At 40.1% G+C, this 23,646-nt stretch overlaps 1 protein-coding gene across 4 annotated transcripts in view; it reads left to right on the forward strand.

The window, feature by feature from the left end:
• The window catches only part of MTR (5-methyltetrahydrofolate-homocysteine methyltransferase), an 83,816-nt gene that overhangs the window by 14,920 nt on the left and 45,250 nt on the right, over positions 1 to 23,646 (forward strand). For all 4 annotated transcript variants that reach the window (XR_012490813.1, XM_074316754.1, XM_074316752.1 and 1 more), the window contains exons 9-15: positions 1,840 to 1,940; positions 3,062 to 3,123; positions 4,161 to 4,228; positions 6,120 to 6,199; positions 9,264 to 9,376; positions 12,533 to 12,673; positions 15,979 to 16,164. Coding sequence is in view for 3 of the 4 variants with exons in the window: in XM_074316754.1 (XP_074172855.1) it covers positions 1,840 to 1,940; positions 3,062 to 3,123; positions 4,161 to 4,228; positions 6,120 to 6,199; positions 9,264 to 9,376; positions 12,533 to 12,673; positions 15,979 to 16,164 (751 nt within the window). In the remaining variant the exon portion in view is untranslated. The remainder of the gene's footprint in view (positions 1 to 1,839; positions 1,941 to 3,061; positions 3,124 to 4,160; positions 4,229 to 6,119; positions 6,200 to 9,263; positions 9,377 to 12,532; positions 12,674 to 15,978; positions 16,165 to 23,646) is intronic.

Genomic DNA, 23,646 nt, shown 5'->3' on the forward strand with positions numbered 1-23,646 from the left:
CTGTAAATATCACCCTTATAGCTTAAGACTGTGTTTGTTGGTTTGGTAACAATGCTTTAAAACTATTACCAGCACTTAACATTTGCAGAGTTTTTTCACTCCTTATTTATGGAGCAACCAGAAGCAGTCTAGCTTGGAATAAGACGGGAATTCTACAGCTCAGATATTTATCTTGTCAATTAACGTGGCTTTTCTATTTTAAAATATCTCTATTTTTTTCTTATCAAAATGGTTGAAATCACTTACTGTGAGTGAAATAGAAGCTCCAAGGGCATGTACTATGTTTCTCCTCTGCCTTCTCCATAAATGTGCTACTTACTCCCTCTGCCTGGAAGCTGTGCCTGCCCCCACCCCCTTATACAGCCGCACTCTGCTGGCTCCTTGTTAGCCTTCAGGACTCATCTCCAGCATCCTCTTCAGGGAACCTGGCCTCGCTCACCATCCCAGGTTGATGCTTCTCTCAGAGCACTCTGTTTACTATTATTGTAGCCTTTGCCATAAAAATAATAGTAATAGACATTTACGGAGTGTTTGCTGTCTGCCAGGCTCGGTTCTAAGTGCTTTATGAGAGTTATTTCTTTTAATTCTGGCAACAACACCTTGGGGTAGGGTAGGTACTGCTGTTCATGCCTTCATTTCAGTGAGAAGGGAACAGAGACTCAGAGGTTGTAACTTGCCTGAGATAAGTAAATAGTGGATTGAGAGACAGGGCATGCTCTTACCACATTTCATCAGCTGTTCCTTTTTTTTCATATTTTAATGTTTCTAATTTCAGGGCGGGTGTTACAGTTGATTTAATGAGGTAGTGTGATTTCCAAAAAGCTGCTGTAATATAGAATAATGATTACACTAGTGATTGGGCCTGATAATTAAGAAAATAACTGTATTGAACTGGGTTGTGATTGGCTCCTTAATAGCTTTTGGGCTTTTTAGAGCAATCTTAGTCGTCTGCATTTCTCTAGTGCTTAATAGAGTCCTTGGTACATAGTAGGGATGCAATAAATGTTTAACAAAAACTAAAGGTAGGAAATTGTAGGGATATCTGAAAAACTTTATCTAATTTATTAAAAAACATTTTTTGTCTTCCCTTAAACATTTTGAACATTCCGCCTTTCATTTTCTTTCTCTCTTCCCCACCACATTGCATTTAGGAATCCTAGTAAAAGAAAAAAAGTAAAACAGAAAATAGAAAAGATGTCATAGTTAATTCCTGATTTCCTGAAGGCCTAACCCCCTCCTCCCCCCAAGCCCCTGAGACTGGTTTTAGAGGCTTTCAGGCCCTCCACCCTTACTTCCATTTGAGCAGCTCTGCTTTGAACGGCTTTATTTGAGTCCCCAGTAAGTTTTATCTGCAGAACAGAGAGCCGCTTGGTGTTATAGATAAAGAAGCCAGCTTAATTTCTCAGAGACAAATTCTAAGTCCTAGGTCACCTTGCAAGTGAGTTATGCAGCAAGTACTAAGCCTTGGTTGTTCCTTCTCCCTCCAACGTTTTCCTTTTTCTTCCTCGTAAGTATTGCTTTCAAGTCACGCTTGTTAGCAGTGGTGGTTTGCAGGCGTTTCTGTCTCACATGAACCAAACTGTGAAATTATTTAAGGTGTCACATCCATAGGCAGAGTCCTTTAGCCATAAGATCATGTGACATGGGCGGGGATGTAGTATTCAGTGCTGTGGGGGCCTGGAGTGGATGGCTTTGACTGTAACTGCATGAGGGGCTTTGAATCGGGAGATTTAGTACCTGCCTGGTTTTAGAGATATTCCTTTCTTTATAATAGCTTTTCATATGTGTAAATATTTTGAATAAAAGAAGATGCTTCTAATGTTTCTTTTGTTTTTCCAGCATTGGATTAAATTGTGCTCTGGGTGCAGCTGAAATGAGACCTTTTATTGAAATAATTGGAAAATGTACAACAGCCTATGTCCTCTGTTATCCCAATGCAGGTGTGTGTTTCAAGGGAACCACACATGAGAAACTCTAAATACCTGAGACATGGGTGGACACGGTACCAGATCTTGATTAAAGAGTTTGTTTTGTAGATCTTGGTATACAGTTAACACTCAGTAGGAATTTTCTGAATGGAGAGAATTTGGGTCTAGACCACTGTTTCCCTCTAGACTTGAAGGAACATTTTTGCTCAGCCTGAAAGCATCAGAATTGCATAGAAAAGAATGGCATCTTTTCTATTTGCACAAAACACGGAGGAAAGAAGCCTCTTCAAATAACTGCCCAGAGCCTTGCTTTTGGTGACAGTGCTTGCCATGGGGACGTGGCCGAAGGGACAAGTGTGGAAAGTGTGATGAGAGGGCTCCCTCTTCTCCGCGCCACTGTGTCCACAGAAGAGGAGATGTAGAACCTTGTGTCTTGTTACCTTTTTCCTTTCTAAAAGTTAGGATTTCTAGTTTACTATGTATAGAAGTGACCGAGAGATCTGTAGACACTTCTCAAACTATCTAATTAAACACTGGTATCCATTCTGGGTTAACCAGGTTTCCCGGTGAATGCTTTTGAGCACTGCTTAGCTACTTAGGGCTAAAAATCATTTTCCAGCATTCTTTCTCCTCATATACATTTTAATGCACAATAAATTTTATTTCCCACCAGGAGCATGATAACTAGAAAGGGATAAGAAATAAAACAGGAAATTGGGTAATTAGATGCTAAAGTCTTACTTGGGAAAATATTTTTGAAAGGAGAGTGGTTGTGTTTTGTTTTTAATTGCATACCAAGTGCTCATTAGTTTGAAGGGTGCAGCGCTCCCCCTACCCCATACCACCCCAAGCAACTAGGTAATGAATGAATTTCGCTTATGGGAAGGGGATGGGTTGGGGATTTGGTCCCCTATAGTTTTCTTTCAAATGGAAAAGAAATGGTGGATATTTATATTCCTCTGTGATTTTTTTTTAATGTGGTGTCTCTGTATTTACTACGTTTTTGCAAGTATTTAATTATAGCATTTAATTATAAATATAAAATTCTCTAACTTTTTAACCTAAAGCCTTTACAAATACCATGTCTGTTTGTTAAAGTAGATTCCAATAATGGTTGAAATATACTTTCTTAGGTCTTCCCAATACCTTCGGTGACTACGATGAAACTCCACACATGATGGCCACGCATTTAAAGGTCAAGAATCCTCTTTCACTTGGTTCTTAACAGATAGAAAAATTAAATTTTAGATTGAGAATATTTAGAAACAAAATTGTTTTCCTAAATAAATTCCAGTGTATATATACCAAATAAAAGCTTAGCTACCCTGATTTAAGATGGTGGAGGCAGAGGGAGGAGATAGGCTGTCAGCATCCTCCTCCCCAGTTGGTATTGGTGGCTGTTGGAAAATTCCCAGTGAGGTCCAACCCAAACTAATTGAAACTTGGCTCTCCTGCAGCCCTTCCAAGTGGTGTCCCCCTGCCCCAAACTCCTTGTTTCTCATTGTCACCGCCCCCATTCTCCTTTGGTATGCACCTCTCATCTTGGAACCCCAGGTCACAAGCCCATACAGCCCACTACCCCTCCTTATGACTAACCCCTGGGTCTCTTTTCCTTATTCCTTGAATTTGTATTTTCTGGCTTGCTGACATCCTCTCCTAAACTATTTCTGACTTAATTCTTATGATTATAATTCCTTACATAGATACTATTTTCAGTGTTCAGACTTCTCAGTTCTTTGACTTTTTCTCAGCTATCTTGTCCTTCAAACTAGCCTATGGTTAAACTCTGGACCCACGCTGTCCAGTATGTAGCCACTACCACGTGGGTTATTGGAGCAATTGAAATGTGGCTGTTGTGACTGAGGAATTGAATGTTTAATTCTTTAGAATTTTAAATTAAACTTTAAAACTTTAGGTATTCTTTGAAAATGCATTATCCAGCTCATATTCTGGAGCTCAGCATATGGGCAAAAATCTTTATTACGCTCAGTTAAGCAAAGAAATATTTCATCGCATTTTAAATGGTATAAAGGATTTCATAGTATCTGAACTGTTCTCTGCTTTTAACCATATACCTAGGGCATTAAAAGCTTTGTATTTAGAGTTAAGTGTGTTTAGCTCTCTTTCTAATGTAGAATTAGTTATTCAGGAAATGTAGGTCTCTCTTCTGAATCAGTAGTGGTGAGTTTAGAATTCAGATGATCTCCGTGAAACTTCTTTTCCTACATGCAGGACTTCGCTGTGAATGGCTTGGTCAACATCGTTGGAGGATGCTGTGGTACGACGCCAGATCATATCAGGTAAGAGCCACTGCTAAGTATTTTACTTAGGTTATGGGATGAATTGTGCCCCCGCCACCCCCACAAATTCATATGTTGAAGTCCTAACCCCCAGTTCCTCCAAATGTGGCTGCATTTGGAGATAAGGTCTTGAAAGAGGTAATTAAGGTCAAATGAAGTCACGTGAGTGGACCCTAATCCAGTCTGACCAGTGCCCTTATATGACTAGTATCCTAAGAAGAGTAGATTAGGACACAGACACATACTGAGGGAGGGACCATGTTGAAGACGCAGGGAGACGACAAGCCAGAGAGAGGCCTCCGAGGAAACCAGCCCTGTTGACACCTCGATCGCAGACTCATAGCCTCCTTTGAGAAATACGTTTCTGCTGTTTAAATGACTGTACTCAGTCTGTGGTATTGATTATGGCAGCGCTACCAAACTGAGAAACTGAATGTTTATATTATGAAACATTCCTGAAATAAGATGAATCCCCATGTGCCTATCACAGTTTTCATAATTTTCAACATTTGCTATTCCTATTTTACCTAGTCCTCAACTTTTTTCCCCTTAGACTACTGTAAAGCAAATCCCAGATATGATAACATTCTGCCCTAACACACATTTCTTGTGGGCAGATACCTGCCTCCCTTAGATTCTCTCCTGAAGGAAAAGACACTAAGGCCACAAGCACCTGAGGCTGGGAGAAGTGTCTCTACCTTTCTGGTTGTCCAGTGAGGGCGTGAGGAAGGGAGCCCAGTGAAGTGCTGTGCGGTCCTTGCACTTGTGTGGCTCCTGAGAGGATGGCACTTCAGTGAAACGGAACAGTTTAGGATGGTTTGTGTTTGTTTTTTCCCCTGCAGTGACTGATGGTCATATTTTGAGCCATTCATCTCACTGTTCTGAGTCTGTTTTCATGTGTATAATATGTTTTGTTTATTGAATTACCTAATATTTCAGTGCTTTTGTTGATTTCTGTGATAGACTCTATTAAGAGTCTTTCTAATTTTTTGAACATCTTTAAAATAATCTCTGAAAGCTATCAATAGGTGAAGGTAGGTTGTCTTTGGATCTTTGTTTTTAAGGTTATCTCTTTAAAAAGAGTTGTTTTAAAAAATATGTGTGTATTTATATACATGTAGATATATGTGTCTCTGTCTATCAGTCTAGTGCATGTGTACGTGCATGCGTGTAATGTAGCACACACACCTGTTTGCTGCTTTTACTTTGACATCTGCATACTGATTTGGGGGGCAGTAGAGTGAGCTGTTCATACAGGTCTTGATAAATTTAATGGAGTAGCCAGATTTTTCCAGGTTGATCAAAGACATAATGCATTAAAACTGATTAGGTTAAAACAAGTATTAATAATTGAAACACTTTTAGGAGTTATTTTGGAGTTTTAGTGATATATTCCTATGTACCCTCCCTACTATGTGCGTGCTATGCTTGGAAAAAACAAACCTGAAGGATTTAATATCCTGGCGTCTCCTCTCCTGTTTGCTACTCCTTCTCAGCGATGAAGGCCTGTTTCTTTTGAACTACTCAGTAAGCAGCAAGGACATAGTTCACGTGTGGACTTGCTGGAGTAAAGGACCTCTGTGGGTTTGGGAAAGGGACGACGAGATGTACAGTTTGCATTCATGCAAATCATCGCTATCTCTAGGTTCACATCTCAGTACAGAAACTGGTAGACTCAGTGATCAGCAGACTGGGCAGGTACGGAAAGCAGTTCAGGGATTCATTTCTGCACAGCTGAGAGAACTAAAAGGCATAATTGTTGCTGCACGTTTGGAACAAGGCATATAATTACGCATAATTATGATAAATAGGCTTAATTTCATTGCTGGAAATTAGTTTAATTTTATTTTATTCTGAATTAATGGGTATAGTGTTTTCTCTTTTAACTCAGGGAAATTGCTGAAGCTGTGAAAAACTGTAAGCCTCGGGTTCCACCTGCCACTGTGTTTGACGGGCATTTGCTACTATCTGGTAAGTCTGCAAGATGTGGCTTGTGTGATTTCAGAAACCGTTTGCAGATTAATTTAGTATGTTTATCCGAAGTGGTGGTGATGTTTGTGCCAAGCACTTGTTTATTACGTCAAAGAAGAGTATATGTTTTTCTCATTGAGAAGCCCTGTATTTTTCTAGGGGTGACGTTAACTTCTGGGAAACATGAGAAGGGAGGTGATTTGCTCAGGGGCCCTTGGTTAGAATTAGAAGTCACATGTTCCCGTCTCTGCTGTGCACTGTTCTGGAAGCATTCTCTTGGCCACAGCCTAACAATTCTCTTTATCAGGTTTGCTACTAGGCTCAATGTTTTATAATGACAGCAGCCTCTTTCTAGAAAATTTTAATTGTTTCTAAAATATTATTGTCATGATCTAACATTTGTCACGTGTTCAGCACTTTACAGAGTTGTGTTAATTTTTCTGTTGTCCTCAGGCAGTTCTGTGAGGTACAGCAACCTCCCTGAGAAAGAATGAGTTTTGATGTTCAAATAGGAACACTGGTAAAATAGTTCATCGTGCCAACTGTTAGAAAATAACTTTAAATTTGAAACTTTAAATTTTATATTTTCCCCACAATACTTTAATGACATTCCTGACAGTATCTTTAAACCAAAAAAATGTATAAACAGATTGTTAGAGAACCTGCAAATCGCACACATGGGGAATTATGTACTCTAATAATTGAGAATTTAACTTTTCTTTAAATTGAGATATTTTTGTTCCTTATGTTCTCCTAAGAGAAGTGAAATGAAATACGAGTGCCAGCAATAGTAATATAGACTTTTCTCATTCACAACATCCTGCATAGAATTAAGCAGTGAGGGAGTGTGAGGCTGGGCTAGCTACACACCTCATCAGGCCGCCCTGTTTTCTTCTTATGTTCCAAAGACAGGATGAGGTTAGAGGAAGAGGAGTTTATGATTTGTGACTGTGGGGGCGGAGCCCCAGAAAGTAGTTTCCAGGCTCTCGGCCTCACATAGACAGGTGCTGGCGCAGGTAGTAAATGGCCATCAACTGTGATTGCATGGCCATCAGCTGTGGCTAGTTGGCCGTCAGCTGTAACCAGTGAGCCATTGGCCACTAATATAACTGCTGTGGCTAGGCTAGCAGAGAAGAGGGAAAAGAGAGAGGAAAGAATGGGGGCTAGCAAGAAGATGGTGGCTGGGCTGGCAAGTGTGGATGGCGGTTTGCGGACAGTGTGGATCCAGCCTCCATTGAGAGTATAGTGCCGCCAGAGAGAATATAGTGGTATGACTCCCCTACCTATGGCTCCGTGGGTGTTCCTTTTTGGCCTCACCATATCCTGCGTTCTTGTATGGGGAGCGGGAGCAGAGACCCCGCATGACAAATGGCGCAGCGAGCAGGGTCTCCCGCATGACAGTGACACATCCCTTACCCCCAAAAGTGGCTTTGTCAGATGGAGTTTTGGTAGGATAGTGTGTTTCATTCTTAGATCTGAAAGCTATTAATTGACTTCAACCATGATTGACAATTAAAATCGTCAACCTTTGCCAAAATTGAAACAAGAAGAGAATCATTAGAAATGATTTTTTAAAAAAATTTATATGTAAGAATGAAAATCTTTTTTTCTGATTTGAATTTCTTCTATCTCTAAATTGCTTTAAAAATCATCTTCAATCAGATTTTTAAAATTGACATCAAATACACTTTTTTAAATTGCTCTTTTATAAATTGCATACTTGTGAAAAATGTAGCTTTTAAATCAGCTACTTTGTGTTCTCAATAGATCAGAAGTGCTTTGTGGGAAATGCTGTTAGGACTGTGATGCAGGATCTCATTTAAATGCCTGTATCTGAGATTGCCTGCCTTGCAAGCCTCAGGGTCTGACTAGGGATCAGGGATTCCCTGAGGTTCGCATGGAGGGGTGAGGCTGTGAGTGTCATTACCAGTGGGAAGGGAAATCGCAAGCCCAGACTGGGAAGAGATGGTCGGTCATCCTGACCAGTGAACAGATACCCGTCTGTATTCCCTGTTTTCCTCTCCCCCATATCTGTCTCTTCTTCAATCAGTGCTTTGGCAAAGGACTTAAAAGCTATTTTCTTTTATTAACAACAGCAGCAATGATTGCTGGTGCTAATTTTATGTTTATCAATGTATTTAGTCTCATTTTTATAATAACATTGTGATGCAGATACTTTTACTGTCTGAATTTTATAAACTCAGAGGCTGAGAGATAATCACCTGGCTTGCTCACTAAGACAGTTGGGAATGGCTTGCACCTGAGGCTGGCTGACCCCAGAGCCTGCCTGTTACCCATTGGCAGGACTCCCTCTCCTGATACGTGAAATACAACGAGTAGAACAAAATGGTTAAAGGCCTTTTCTATAGTGATGCTTTACACCAAATGTTGTTTTTACCTCAGTGTAACGTATCCACATTTATTATCTGATTTTGCCCCTCCATTGGCCTGGAACGGGGCGGATGTTATTGCCCCTTGGCACATAAGGGAAGACGTGCAGAAAGCCCAAGTGGCTTGCCCAGAGTCAGCTCATGAATGCGGACCTGCCATAGTGACCCGTGTCCCAGGGCTTGGCCTGGCCCCTTCCTGACTCCGTTCGGCCTTGCTGGTTATGGGTTCTTGGACTTTGGATCAAAGAGACGTGGTAAAGCTGGTGGGATTAGCAAGCTTGTTCCATTTGGCTTCAGCTGACGTCTGCGTAGACAGCTGTGGAACAGTCCTTTTGATTGTGACGTCATGGCTTTTGACCTAGACTCTTGGTTAAATAGGGATATGCTGATAATTTTTCCTTGTTTCTCAGAGCTGGTATGATTCAGCTCTTTAGAGAGAAAACCCTGCAATATTTCTCCTTTTGAGAGTTCTGGTTGTAAATGTAGCTGCAACATAATAGTTTAAATATCCCTAGGAGAGAAGGCGGTAGTCCTGTCCCCACATCGGATCTGCTGTCCCTTCAGATGGGCTGTGGCACAAACTTCTTTTCTTTCTCATGGAAACATTTGCATTCCTTCTGTCTCATGTCACCATAAGCATTTTCAGAAATTTTCAAACTGCTTCTCTTTTTAAGGTCTGGAGCCCTTCAGGATTGGACCATACACCAATTTTGTTAACATTGGAGAACGCTGTAACGTAGCGGGATCCCGGAAGTTTGCGAAACTCATTATGGCAGGAAGCTATGAGGTGAGCATCTCAATACGACCCTTGAGGCATCTGCCATGTTTTTGGCTAGACAGCATGGAAATGAAACAGCTCCTTGGATAGCCTTTGATTGTGTTATCTAAGGTGCTGGGAGGTGTGAGAAGAACTATAATGCGTGTTTGTAGCAGGCTGGGCTGGTGGGAGGATGAGGCTTTGAAAAATCGAAACTGCTGTTGTCAATATTTGTCAAAAAGCACTGCATTTGGAGTATGAAGTGGGATGAGATGAGAGGTCCTAGCTATTTCTATTACTTGTGAAATAAGTTTAAAAACTTGAGAACGCTCTTCATTTTGGCTTCTCAACCCTTCTAGGGAAAGGCAAAGCCAAGAAAATTTATCTTCCGTTCCTCACATCAAAGTAATGTTTATCAATGTAATGTGGCCACATCAGAGTAGAGGTGCTTATTCTGTTAGCTGTAGCCTGAACACGCAACACAAAAGAAAGAGGAGGCCCTGCCTTGGGAAGGGTCACGTGACAGGTCAGCCATAGTATTTTTAAGTTTGGTCACTCTATGAATAGGGAAAATTTAATCCAAATAGAACCTACCCTAAACATCTGTCCAGATGCAAATATGAAATTAAAAATGGAGGGATTTGGTTTGGGCTTCAGTGATGATTTATTTTATCATCAAACTTCTCTGAGTTAAAGGTTTTGCAATCTTTAGGAAATAGATCTTCCAGAAACCACTATCAAAGCGGGCTTTGTTTCAATCACCAAGAGCCCATTTATCATCCTGAAGGGACCTGTTGAGTACTTCTCCATGGCCTCCCTCAGAGGCACCCTCTGCAGCACATCGGCAGGGCCCGGTGCCCCAGTGCCTGACGGTTCTTGTCCATCCTCTTCCCGTCATTCCTGCTACTGCTCACTGCCACCACGTGTTTTTGTCATGTGCTCCCCAGTTCAGAAGCTTCCACAGGGGACCTGGTCTGCATTGATGATAAAACCAGACTCCTTAGACCATCATTTAGTCCTCTCCACTTAGGCCCCAAACTGCCTTCCCTTCCTGACCTGTCCTCTGAACATTCCTGGAGGCTTGTTCTTGTGGGTTCCTTTCTGAAATCCTAATGGCCCTTCATAGTTGCATAGTGTTCTTCATTTGGCAGTGTTTCTACTTAGGTTTGGATTCTTATGTCCATTCTGTGGTGTCCCTTTCAGCTCTCAAATTTGATAGATTTGGTACTATCAAAGAGAGCAGAGGGCATTTTAGGAAGAAGCAAGCGGCTGGGAGTAACATTTATCATTTAATACGGTCTTTCTCTGCAGTCACTGTGCTACGTGCTTTGCGTCTTGACTCCTTTAATCTTCACAGACTAAGAGTTCGGTACTGTTATTACCCCATTTTACAGATGTGTGGTGGAGGCCGTTGTTTCACAGTCATGATAGACCCCAAGTCTACCACGCTCAACCCTTAATCACTCTACTATCTGTTTAGAGGACACGGGACATGATGGTAGAAGCAGGAAGGGGTTGGTGGGAGGGAGGCCTCATTTGAGTCTAGTTTCCCATGAACAGTGATGCCTCAAGGATCAGAGAGCGCTGACCTGAAAGCAGTTTCCTGCCCTTTTGTTCAGCGTGAGCATCTTTAACCAAATCACTTCATCTTTCCAATTTGGCACGGTTGGGCCTACAAGCTATTATTCTGTGACTCTCAGAAGTGGAAAGGTCAGGTGTTGACATTTCTCTTTTCCAAGTCATTTGACCTCTGGTCTCACTCACCAGGTTGCTTGCAGTCTCTCTCCAGTCCATCATCCAGGGCCCAGCTGAAGACGCTCCCTCAGGGAGCTTTCTCCATTTCAGTCCACAGAGCCCTTGCCCTTGCTGGCGTCCAGGAGGTCTTGGCATGTGACACACACTGTGTGACGGCACCAGTAGCTTTTTAGGTGTATGCCTGTGTCATTTGTCCTCGACTAAATGTGAGGCCTTCAAGAACAGGGATTGTCACACTTCACTTTATTCTTTACTGTATTTAAAACACTGTTGATCTCGAAACATTTTTGATTTGCTGGGTTTTACTGTGATCCTTTTGCTCTGTGTAACCTTGGGTCATTATGAAGGGTCTTTCCTTGTGGCATATGCTAAAGAGCCTCATGCCTGTTCTGTCACAGTGATTGCTAAACATTTCTACCTGGTTTTCTTGGGGTAAGAAAACATTATCACACTATGAAGTGCACAATCAAGACTTAAACAAAATAAGGTCCGGTGTATCAATCAGTTAGAGAGCATTATTGAACATGTATATTTTTCTGAGCATTGTTCAGAGGAGAGTGGGAGACACAGACCTTTCTAGATTTCCAAACACTTAAAATCTGCTTCGAGGAATAAGCTAGTACTTATGAAATCGTGAGGAAATGGCAATATAGGAAATTATGTGATAATGATTATAATTGTTACAGAGGTTTAGAAGCAGCAGACTGTTGGGGAATAAGCAGTGTTCCCCAAAGTACGTGCTCTGGAACACTGATCCTACAAGACAGTCCTTAAGTGGTCATAGTGGGACATGCTGCGTATTGTATTCTGTTTGTGGAGATTTACAGTGTATAATAGTGTCTTAAAGGATCTGAAAAACCTGCTGACATTTATCTAACTCATATTTCATGTAACTCCTATCAACAGGCTGCAATGAATGCTTTGCATGTTTTGGCAAACACTGAAGAGTTATATACATTTTGGATGGTTTCTCCAAGGACTTTTCTTGGAGATGAGACTTGAGCTGAGTCTTACACAATATAGACAGGAAGGGGATTGTATTCCCAGCAGAGGGGACAACATGATGTGTGACACAGAGGTGGAGACAGACATGGCTGGGTTCAGGGGACCAGAGGGAGAGGAATGGGAAGAACAGTTAGGTAAGAAGATGGGGCCAGGTCACAGAAGGCCTGAACACCAGGCTGAGAAGTAGATTCTTTATGGCAGAGAAACAGAGCCTCAGTGGATTCTGAGTAGTGAAATGATGTGGGAGAGATGTTACTAAGGTTAATCTGTGGTGTCGATGGGTGGAGAACAGGCCCAGAGTTGGGGAGGCCGGCCAGTGAGTCTAATATGATTGGCAAGCACTGCTGGGACGGCGAGGGAGGGCTTGGTCAGCCTTCTTCGAGTCACCTCATTCTCATGCTGCTTCCTCTCGCATTCTTCCCTCAGGAAGCACTGAGTGTGGCCAAAGTGCAGGTGGAAATGGGAGCCCAGGTGTTGGATATCAACATGGATGACGGCATGCTAGATGGCCCAAGTGCAATGATCAGATTTTGCAACTTCATTGGTGCCGAGCCTGACATTGCCAAGGTTGTACAAAGTTTTTATTCATCAAGGGATTTTGCATGTCTTGCTCTGTCACTCATTTAACATTGTCATTTGTCCCACTCACCTGTCATCTCCTACACTGGTTTTCTGTTTTCTGACATGGAAAGCCCAGTAGTTTCTGATTGTCAGTTTTCTCACTTAATGTTAGCTTTACGATAAAAACCAGAGTTCAAAGAGAAATAATGAGTTCAGCTTGGCTGTTTCCAAGGCTTCTGGAATTGGTCACAAGAATTGTTTATTTCCTCTGATGTCTGGATAGACTAAGAACCCACTTTTTGTGTCTCTGAAGGATATACTTAACACTTCCTACAAAATCATTAGTTCCATTCCTACAGTAGATAAGGGAACTCAGTAAATTCTTCCATATCACAGGAAGAAGAGACCTTTATAGGCTTATGAGAGTAAGACAAAATCACAAAACAAGATTAAATCAAGGTATTATGTCAGCTTTTACATTTATTCTTTAAAAGATGAAAGTTAATTTTTGTGTCAGTCTTTTAAAAAATTTAGTTGATTTCTAAAATTTAACCATCTCACTTCATTTCTCTACCATTGAATTTGTGATAAGGAGTGATTTTTGAAGTTTTTTTTTAAAAAGAAACTTCTTAGTGCTTTAAGAGAATAGGGCTGTCAGTTTTTTATTAGGTTTCAGCAAATGCTTGAGCTCGAAGTCTTGCAGTAAGCAGTGAATTACATTAACCAGTCCTTCCTTTGTGTCTTAAAACTCTTATTAAAAAGTCTCATCACTCCTCTGGGAAGTAAACATTTTGAGAATTTAAGGGGCAGAGAAGCTAAATGACTTGTTCAAAATTAGAGTCAGATGGGGAGCAGTTGTTTTTCAGCTGAGCAGTGGGAAGAGGGCTATGTTGGGAGTCAGAAGACTTGCTTTATAATCCCAGGCAAGTCAAGTAGCTATTGACCTGTTAACATAAGGACATCTAATCCTGTAGAGAATTTTGATAAGATTTTGAGCCAAACCTACGAAATGCTGGAAAGCAAGATCTCAGATCCTCCGGAAAATGACAGTTTTGCCGTTTCTTTTATGCATTTGGAATTAAGGAAGATTAGCTGAAGGTGGGAGAAAGCAAGGCGGGGACTGGGTTACACAATAGTTAATAAGATAATGTTCTCCCTTGAGTGGTTATTTCAAAGGTGTGCTAATCCGGGTGCACAGAAACAAAGGACAGGGTTTGCTTCAGGCGAAGATAAACATTTGACTGAACTAGTTAACATGCCTGGGGCCAGACTGTCCACCTTGACCTGCCCTGTGAGGAACTTACGATCAGGTCACCCTGTGAGTCTGCTTTCCATAGACTCGTTTCCTTTCTCATCTCTGAAATGGGAATAATCACGCCTGCTTTGTGAATTATAAAGATAAAAATAACCTTGTTAACTGTGAAGGATATGTAATTTAAGACATTATTAATTAATGCTCTGATGGCTACAAGAAGTTTTCTTTCTTAATCTCTCCTGGTTTTGACCTACTACTAAAATTTATTTGAGACCAAATTTTGAACAACTGGAGTAGACCATAAAAGTGTTTGACCAGCACGTTTTCAACAGCAAGGTTGGGACACCAAAGTGTCAGTAGGTGCTTTAAAACATTGACTTGGTGTTGTCATTGTGTTTGACCTTTTTCCTAGCATACCTGTCATTACTAGTATGGCAGGACAGAGCTACATCCGGGGACTCCTGGTTCCGTATGGCCAAAACTGTGTGCCTTAAGGAACTGCTGACTGCCCTGGGCCCCTCTTCCTGAATCTCCCTCCCAACTTCTCCTCTGTCACGGATTGCCTTTGGTCCCTCAGGAATACGCTTTCATGGTAGCCTGTGCTCTAGCATTTCCCACACTTTCTGTCACTACTTGTTTAATCATTTATCTGTATAAGTTCAGGAAAGCCAGGGACCTGCCTCCCCTACCATTGTCCCCGAATCTAGCATGGGGCCTAACATGATCGTCACTTAATTATTATTTTTTTCTTTAAATTTTGAACTTGCATTTATCTAATAAAATAGTCACAAAATATGTAAAACAACATTTAGGAGCTCTACAGGACAGAATTAATCCATCATGATGGATTTTAACAATGTTCTTGATTTGTCTTTATTTCAGAATTTCAACATCATGTTCTTACTTGATGGAAAGATCAGGCAGACAAAAAAATTAGCTATGAAAGAGGCAATTTAACAAGACAGCCAGCGTGGTTAATTTAATGAATATGCACTTGGAATACCAGGAGAGGAGATAGATAGAGGATTAGAAAAAACATTTGGCAAATTAATAGCTAAAGATTTGATGGAGACATAAATTTGCTCATACAAGATGCTCAGGAAGCATCAAACAAAATAAACACACAGAAGCCTGGTTTGTAATCAAACTGTTAAAAACCAAAGACAACAAATAAACCTTGAAAGCAGCAAAAGAAAAATGCATGGGAATAACAGGCAAGGAAATAACAATTCAATTAATAGCTGACTTCTCATTAGAAACCATGGTGACTAGAAGAGAGTAGAACAAAATTTTAAAATGCTAAAAGAAAAAACAAACAAACACTATCAACCTAAAAATCTCTGTTAAGAGAAAGTGTCATAAAAAAAAAAAAGAGAGGAAGTGTCTTTTAAGTATGAATTCATTAATAATGGGGCTTAGATCAGCTGCCCTGTTCCTTCTTGAAGCCCTTTCCACCACCTTTCCTGGCACAGGCATGAATGCGTGTAGAATATTAAAAATGAACCTGTTCTCATCTGCGCATTCCAAGTTTGTCTTTTATTTTAGTTATGTGCACCTGTTAAATATTATATCTTCATTTACTTTCTAATAGTAACACCCATTTCCTTTTTCCATCAGGAACTTAATTTTTCTAAAGGCAGAACTTAATTTGAATAACTTGGCCAGAGGGCTGCTCCCAAGGGCGAAGCTAAGCCTTAATCCCAGAGTCAGATGAGGGACATGGGGATCCTGTGTGAGGTGCTGGCCACAGAGCATAGGCACTTGAAAGTGTAAACTGAAGGCAGTGAACCGACCAGCTCTTCCATTCTTATATTTAGCTGTGATCTTTGAGTTAGAAACTTCTGGCCCTTCATGCATGGGCTCTCTCATAAGACTGGAATTACTCCAAGTATTTTGGGCTTTAAGAACAAGTACATGAAAGCCCCATCTATGTCACACTACTATTATTGTTTATTGTTTTCCTAAGGAAGAAATAAGGACTGTTTAGGAGTCCGTGGAAGGGCCTTTGTGGTGACTTGTTGCCTTTCTGTGATTTTTCTGCCCTTGGTGAGCTCAGGTGCCCTTGTGCATTGACTCTTCCAATTTCGCTGTGATTGAAGCCGGGCTCAAGTGCTGCCAGGGGAAATGCATTGTCAACAGCATCAGCCTGAAGGAGGGAGAGGCCGACTTCCTGGAGAAGGCCAGGAGGATCAAGAAGTTCGGAGTTGCTGTGGTCGTCATGGCTTTTGACGAAGAGGGACAGGTAAGTAAGTTCTCTTGGTCGTACTCCAGGCTAGACAGAACCGTGGAAGAGAACTGAGTCCCAAACAGCTGTGTGTGTGTGTGTGTGTGTGTGTGTGTCTACATGCACCATACTCACACACACACACACACATATACACATGTACACACACATACTTATATCTGTGAAAATTTAATACAAAGTTCTTTACATCAATTGAGAAAGGAATTATTCAGTAAATGCTATTGGAAAAACTGGCTATGTGTCTGGAAGAAAATAAACTTAGAGCCCCATTTCCCATCGTGTACTAAAGTAAAGTCTATACCAATTAAAGATCTAAATTAAAAAACAGAATTCTAAAGAATGGGAAAATAATTCATCTAAACTTGGGAAGGCAGAAAGAAAATTGATACATCAAAATGTAAAACTTAGTGGTGAAAGACATGGTACTATTTGCAACGTAAGTAATAGCATTGGGTTAATGCAGAGTAACGTGCAGAGTTTCTATAAATCAGAAAGTAAAATGCCCTAGTCAACCCGAAAGAAAATAACTAAGTAATTTATAGAAGAAATACAAATAGCCAGTAAGTGTATGAAAAGATACTACATTTCATAATGATTAAAGAAATGAAAAAAAAACGAAACAATAAGGCGATACTAGTTTCTTTTATCAAATAGAAAAAAATAAGTAAAAGATTGATAAATGGCAACTCTTGTGTCTCCACCATGGAATCAGGGAAGGGCAACGGGAAGCTTCAGGCACAATGATAGTTCAACTGGTGTGCAGTGATTATTGCGTTGTTTGATACTTCATGTGACTTTTTAAAATATTTTTGTATCTATTCAGTATTTAACACAACTGAAAAAATCCATGCCTTATGTTTAGCCCCTCCTGGGAATCTTATAATAGGCTGAGTATGTAAGGGTATGTGTTCACATTCTTTGTAGCATTGTGGCAGCAAACAGTTGACACCACTGTAAACGTCCATTAACAGGGCAATGGTTTATTCTTGCTCCAGGCCACATAAGTACAGTGAGCAGTTGAAAAGAATGAGGTGATGGAATCACATCTATAATGTATTGGAAGTGAAACAAAACAAGTTGTATTTAATAAAAAGAGAATTTATATGGATATACAGAGGGTACCAAAAAAATGTATACACATTTTAAGAAAGGGAAAAACTATTAAAATTGCAATACAATAACTGATGCTAGCATTCCTTTGACTAGCGCCATCCTTTGAGCGAACGTCATACTACATGTTGCTACCATAATTCAATTCAACTTCGAAAAGTAATACATAGATAACATCTCTTAAAATGTGTACATTTTTTTTTTGGCACCCCTGGTATGTGTGTCTATAAGCAGAGGAAAAAATTTGGTAGTTAACTGGAAGGTAGAGATGGTCTCAGATGTGGACATGTTGACTTATTTATGTAATTGACGAGTTGTGGGATTATATGTCCTTTTTCTTTTCTCTGTTTTTTGTATTTTTAAATAGAAAAAAATTTTTAAACAGAAATGTTACTTTTGTACAAAAGACATTTTAAAAAAAATTAAAAAATTTTTTGATTACAGTTGACATACAATATTGTATTAGTTTCAGGTGTACAACATGGTGATTAGACATTTATATAACTTACAAAGTGATCACCCTGATAAGTCCAGTACCCTGGCACCATACATAATTATTAAAGGTACATTTTCATCTTGAGAAAAATTCAAATTCAGAAGAGTGCAAAAAGAGATAATTTTTGATAGTGAACATGTATTGAACCTCTACTTATACTAAGCAGGCACACTGCACACATGAAATCAGTTTTTCCTCCCAAAATGTAAATGTTTGGTGTATATATATATATATATATATATATACATATACATATACATATATATGTATATGTATATGTATATGTATATATATGTTCTTATTATTTTTGTATTCCATATGAGGAACCAAAGCACAGAGGCATTACCTGACTCACTGTTGTCACACAGGTGACAAGTGCTAGGATTCGAACCTGGGAGATCTGGCATCACTCATCGGGGTCTGTGCTGAATGGTTGGGTAAAGATTCCAGGGAAGGCTGTCAGGGAAGGGTGGGCTGTTTTAGAAAAGTTGTCTCTCGTAAAACCTCTCTGAAGAAGAAATATTTGAAAACCTGAATAAAATGAGAAAGGCTTGTGGCATGTAGGGAAAGTTTCTATCAAATTGAGAATTTGCATAAACGAGATTCCATCTGCCATGCTGTAACCCTTTTGCCCCACTCCACACAGGATATTTACTAACTCCGTGTTAGTAAATATCAATTTACTCCACAGATTATAACTCCATCTTTTATGAATGCCTTATATTCCAGTGTATGCAGGTTTTACTTAGTTTATTATTGGATGAAATTAAAGTTATTCTGATTTTTTAGTAGATGAACGATGGCCTATGAATCTCCTAATTCTAGCAGCTGTTTTCTCCTCGCACAGTGATTTTCACAGTCAGTCTGTAGAAGTAGGATTGCCAGGTCACAGGGAGCAATTAACATTTGACACATGTTGTTAAATGGTCCTGAAAGGAAGTGTCTAGCCATTTTCCACTACTAGTTCAGTATGGTGGGATCTTTTGAACTAGTTTTTATTTTTACCAAAGATGTATATGCAGATAGTTAAAGAGACGAAGTTCTGTAAACATTTTAATGAAAAGCAGAAGCCCCCAACCCTTCGGGTCCCCAGAGGCAATCACTTGCAGCTTTATTAGGTGATTCTTGTAGCATTTACCTCCTATCTTGAAGTTCTAGTTTTAGTTACTATTTATTGCTTTCCTACAGTGGTTAAGCATATAGCTTTTCACCAGCCTCTGCCTCCACTCCACACATCTTTCCTTTTATGGCTTCCATCGTCCCCATACGCTAAGCTATTTTGGTGCTCATATTATTAAGCAGTGGAAAAGCGGAGATGTGGTAGCCTGTCATGATTCGTTCGCCTTTTCTGCAGTCTATTGTTGCCCATGAAGTTAATACTTAGTTTATTTTTCTTTGTTTCTTCTATATTTCATCTTCAAACTATCCCCTAGTTGTGTTAATGTCCAATATCCAGTGTATCCAAACACATTCAGTAGACTGTCATTTTAATTTCTTGAAGAATCTCTCCATGTCTCCTGACACGACCTGGGAAGGTCGCTCAGTGGGCTGACTGCATAGCTGTCACCCTGTCTCATAATTTCCTCGTTCTTGGTTTAATCTCTCATTTGGTGGAGTGCATCCTCTGGTAGCTTCTTGCAAAAGAAAACATGGCAGTAAATATTTTTGAAACCTTACATGTCTGAAAATGGCTTTATTCTACCTGTCTATTTAATTGACAATTATGGGTATAGACATACTTGAAATTAGTTCTCTGTGTTTTGAAAGCATTAATCTATTGTCTTCTAGCTTCCACTGGTATTGGTAAGAAGTCCATTGCTGTTCCAATCCTTGGTTCTTTTTGGGAAACCTATTTATTTTCCCATTTTCTGGATGCTTCTTGGATCTTCTATTTCCACAGTGTTCTGAAATCTGGTGAAGATGAGGCATCCATTATGTTGTGTGCTCAGTGGGGAAACTTATGGCCACAGTTGTTGGAAGTTTCCATGAATTGTTTTATCTCTTTGTCATGTGTATTATGCAGATATTAGATGTTTTGCTTACTTTTCTTATCTCTTCCCTCCTATTTTCCAATTCTGGTATTTGCTCTGCTCATCTGTTTCCAGATGTATTTTTAAAGTAGAGTCAGTGGGATTTGCCTTCACCTTTGATTGTGCATTGTGAAAGAAAGAGGACTCAGGGACAATTGCAGGGTTTTCTGCCGGGGCAGTTGAAAGGATGGAAGACAGTGAGAAAAGCAGACTTGGGATGGGTAAGGAGAAGTTTGGGTTTGGACAGACTATGTTTATGGTGGCATGTGGAGTATGCATATGTGTAGATGAGTTGGTTTCATGGGAAAAGTCAGGCTTGAAAATAGGATTCCCTTGCTTGTGGATTATCTGTATGTAGATGGTATTTAAAGCAGGGTGACTGAGCTCAGCAAAGGAGTGGCTGTGGCGAAGAATCTTGGGGCTGTAGTGTCTGTGGCTGGGGAGGAGAGGAGACCCCATCGGAGGCCTTGGGAGGAGCGGGGACCAGAAGGAAGGGCTCGCTTGGTTTCCAAGTGAAGAACAAGCTTCAAGAAGGGCTCGAGGAGCTATTTTACAGAGCTGTGGGTAGAGCAAGTCGATGAGATCAAGAATGTACCACTGGATTTAGAAATGGGCTAGTGTGTGATCTTGCTGTACTGTTTCCAAGGAGATAAAAGTTTAATTGGAGTAGATTTAAGAGAGAATAGGAGAATTGGAGGCAGCAGGTGTAAATGACGTTTTTGAGGAATTTTGCTGTAAAGGGGAACAGCGAAATAGGGTGGAAACCTGAGATGGATATGAGGTTAAGAAAGGGTGTGTGTGTGTGTGTGTGTGTGTGTGTGTGTGTGTGTGTGTGAGAGAGAGAGAGAGAGAGAGAGAGAGAGAGAGAGAGAAGACAATATGATTTTGCAAGCTGATGGGAATGACCTTGTAGAGAGAGGGAGGAGTTGATGCCGGAGAGGAAGGGGGCATTTGTGAGGTCTGTGCCCTTGGGAGTTGGGAGGGCTGGCAATCAGTGTGTGAGTGGAGGGTAGGCAAGGCAGCTTGCTCACCATGCAGGAAAGAAGGAATGTGTAAGAGCATAGATTGCAGGCACCGGCAGGGTGCTGGTGCGAGTCTGATTGCGTGTTTTCTCAGTGAAGTAAGAAGCAAGGTCAGCTCTGAATGAGAGTGGAATGTTGTGTGCTTTGCAGATCTGCGGTGCTTAACCTGAGTAAAGCAGAACTCTCCCACAGGGAGGGGTGCGCACTGCCTGTGCTTTTAAAAAACAAGCACACCCCTGGACTCCAGTCCTTGAGTTTCTGACTCCTGTGGTCTGGGGTGAGACCTGGCTTCTGTAATTTTAAAGCTTTAGAGTTGATTTTTATGTCTAATCTCATTGAAAACCACCAGCAGAGTTTATTTCAGTGAGTCCTTTCAGTAGCCACCTGGGGTAGCTGTCGTCCTGTTTTACTGTGAGCTGAGGTCAAATGTCTAGGCCGAGATAGAGCCTAGTTTGAAGACTGATGCGAGTTTCCATATCCTGGATTATCCCCACACTTTGTCTGTTAACGGTGTTAGTGCCTAATCTTGTTTGAGAATAAGCTTTCCCCATTTAGATTTGAATGTGATCACAAATGAAAAAGTAGGGGAAAAAATTAACTTGCTGGTTATGAAAGAAATGCATATTAGAGCTATAGTAAGATAACGTTTACTTTCCTAAGTTAGTAAAAGTAAACTTAAAAACGATCGCTGTCTGCTGGTACAGCAGTGGTCAGCAGAAAGCCTCGGTCATCGTCGAGTGTAGTATAAACTGGGACAGTGCTTTTGAAAGACAGCGTAGTATCTGTCAAGAGATAAAAATGTTCATACCTTTTGAGCTAATGATCTCATTTCAGGGAAATTATCCCAATAAAAGGATTCGGCAGCATAAGAATACTATGTATGCAAAGATTTTTCACCAGCTTTACTGAAGATATAACAACCTTAATGCCCAACTGAAGAGAAATTGGTTACTTGTTACATCACTCTGTTGGAGCATTATCCAGATTATTTAAATATTAATTATGAAGATTATGGAGCAGCATGACAGTGCTTAGAAATATAAATTAAAAATATAAAACTAAAAATTATGTAGACACTGTATATGACTATGTAAAAACTACATTTGATAAAAAGTGGAGGAAAATACAGTAAAGAAAAATAATTGTTAGAGTAAGGTAGTGGAATTAAAGATACCTTTTTAAAAACTGCTTTTTCTCATTAAAAATAATTTTTCTGTATGATTATAGACATATATACTCATTATAGAATTGTGGTATTAAAAATTATAAAGTGCAAAGCAAAAAATGCACGTGCTTGCACGGTTCAGAAATCCAGCTGTAGAGATATTTTGGTATAAAGGCATGTCTTCTGTTGATTGAATTCTCTTGATGCTATTGGGGGTAAAAACCAGTTAAGAACTGAGATTTGCTTTGCTTGGATGATAGCACTGGTGATAAGAAGAAAGCAACTCTCTGAAAAGAAAACCACTGTTGCGATCGAACTCACACCTTTCAGTATCTGGCTGCTGTCCTTGGTTTATGTCTGATCCGTGTTACAGCCAAAACTGCATGGTCAAGGCCAGATCTGACAGAGGGGCTGGTCTTGAGACTTCAACTAGGAATCATTTCTATGTTTTTTGTTGATGTTAGTAGTTTTGATCAACTGTTATTTTTAACTCTAAATAACAAAATACAGAACACCTTTCAAGTGTCTTTCACTAATTGAAATGATGATTCTCATATGACAATTTTTGATAAGGTTTCCCAGGAATACAATTATCACATAATGGCAGAATAGACTATGATTTTTTGTTTGTACATATGTAAACTATATGAATGAATAACCGGTACATTCCTATGCATTCATTATATTCAACACATTTTCCTATGTTAAAATTATTTGAAAATAATTTTCCAATTTATGGAGAAATAAAGCCCCATTGGGATATTGATTAAAATTTAATTAATCATAACCTAGAAAATAATGAAGAATTGGTACCTTGGCATTATTCAGATTTGTCACTCAGGAACATGGTACGTCTTTCCAGTTACTATCAATTAAGTTTTATCATTTTCCTTAAATAGGAACCCTCGAGATCATTCCTAGGTACTTTGTGTTGTTTTATTGTTGTGACTGGTTTATTTTTCCTTTCAAATGTATTTTTCTTTCAGTAGTGGTTTTTTAGATTTTTGTCACATAACCAGCCTTTTCATTCATTGTAGATAAAGTGATACTGTTTTTCAGTTGAACATGTGTTTTCCGGTAGGGTAAGCACCACAGTTATGAATAGTTCTAGGAAACTGAAGACAGTGGTTCTTAGTTTTCCCTTTATTTTCACCTTGCTCAAGGTAGTTGACCCAAGCCTAGGAGCTGATTCTCAGATTTCCTCCTCTGACTCTCTCTGACAAATATTTCTGCATTTTAGGGGCCTCCTTTGTAGTGGTTGCAGAGAGGTCATTACTCCCTGGCTGAGATTAAATGACTGAGTGTTACTATTCTTGGGCCTTTTCCTCACCAGCTGGATTATATTTTAAATTCTTTGGTGTTAGAAGCAGACTTCTCCAGATTGCCCTCAGAGGTGGGAGTTTATGACAGGCATACGAGGAACGTAAGCTGCTCTTGGTCCCAAGACTCCAACTCTGGGAGTTCAGTGTCTCACGAGTCACAGCACAGTATGCGCTCGGTGTACGTACCTTGCTGTCTGTCTGAGGGGACAAATGATAGGAAGTGAAATGGGAGATACAGGCTCTGATTCTGAGGATGGGGGAGGCGGCTGGGCTTTGAGCATCGCTGGAGTCAGTGCTCTCCTCTTGTGTCACTGTTTTGAAGAGCAGTACTAGT

Source organism: Rhinolophus sinicus, linkage group LG12 (assembly GCF_036562045.2).
Source record: "Rhinolophus sinicus isolate RSC01 linkage group LG12, ASM3656204v1, whole genome shotgun sequence".
In the NCBI taxonomy this organism is placed as follows: Eukaryota; Metazoa; Chordata; class Mammalia; order Chiroptera; family Rhinolophidae; genus Rhinolophus; species Rhinolophus sinicus.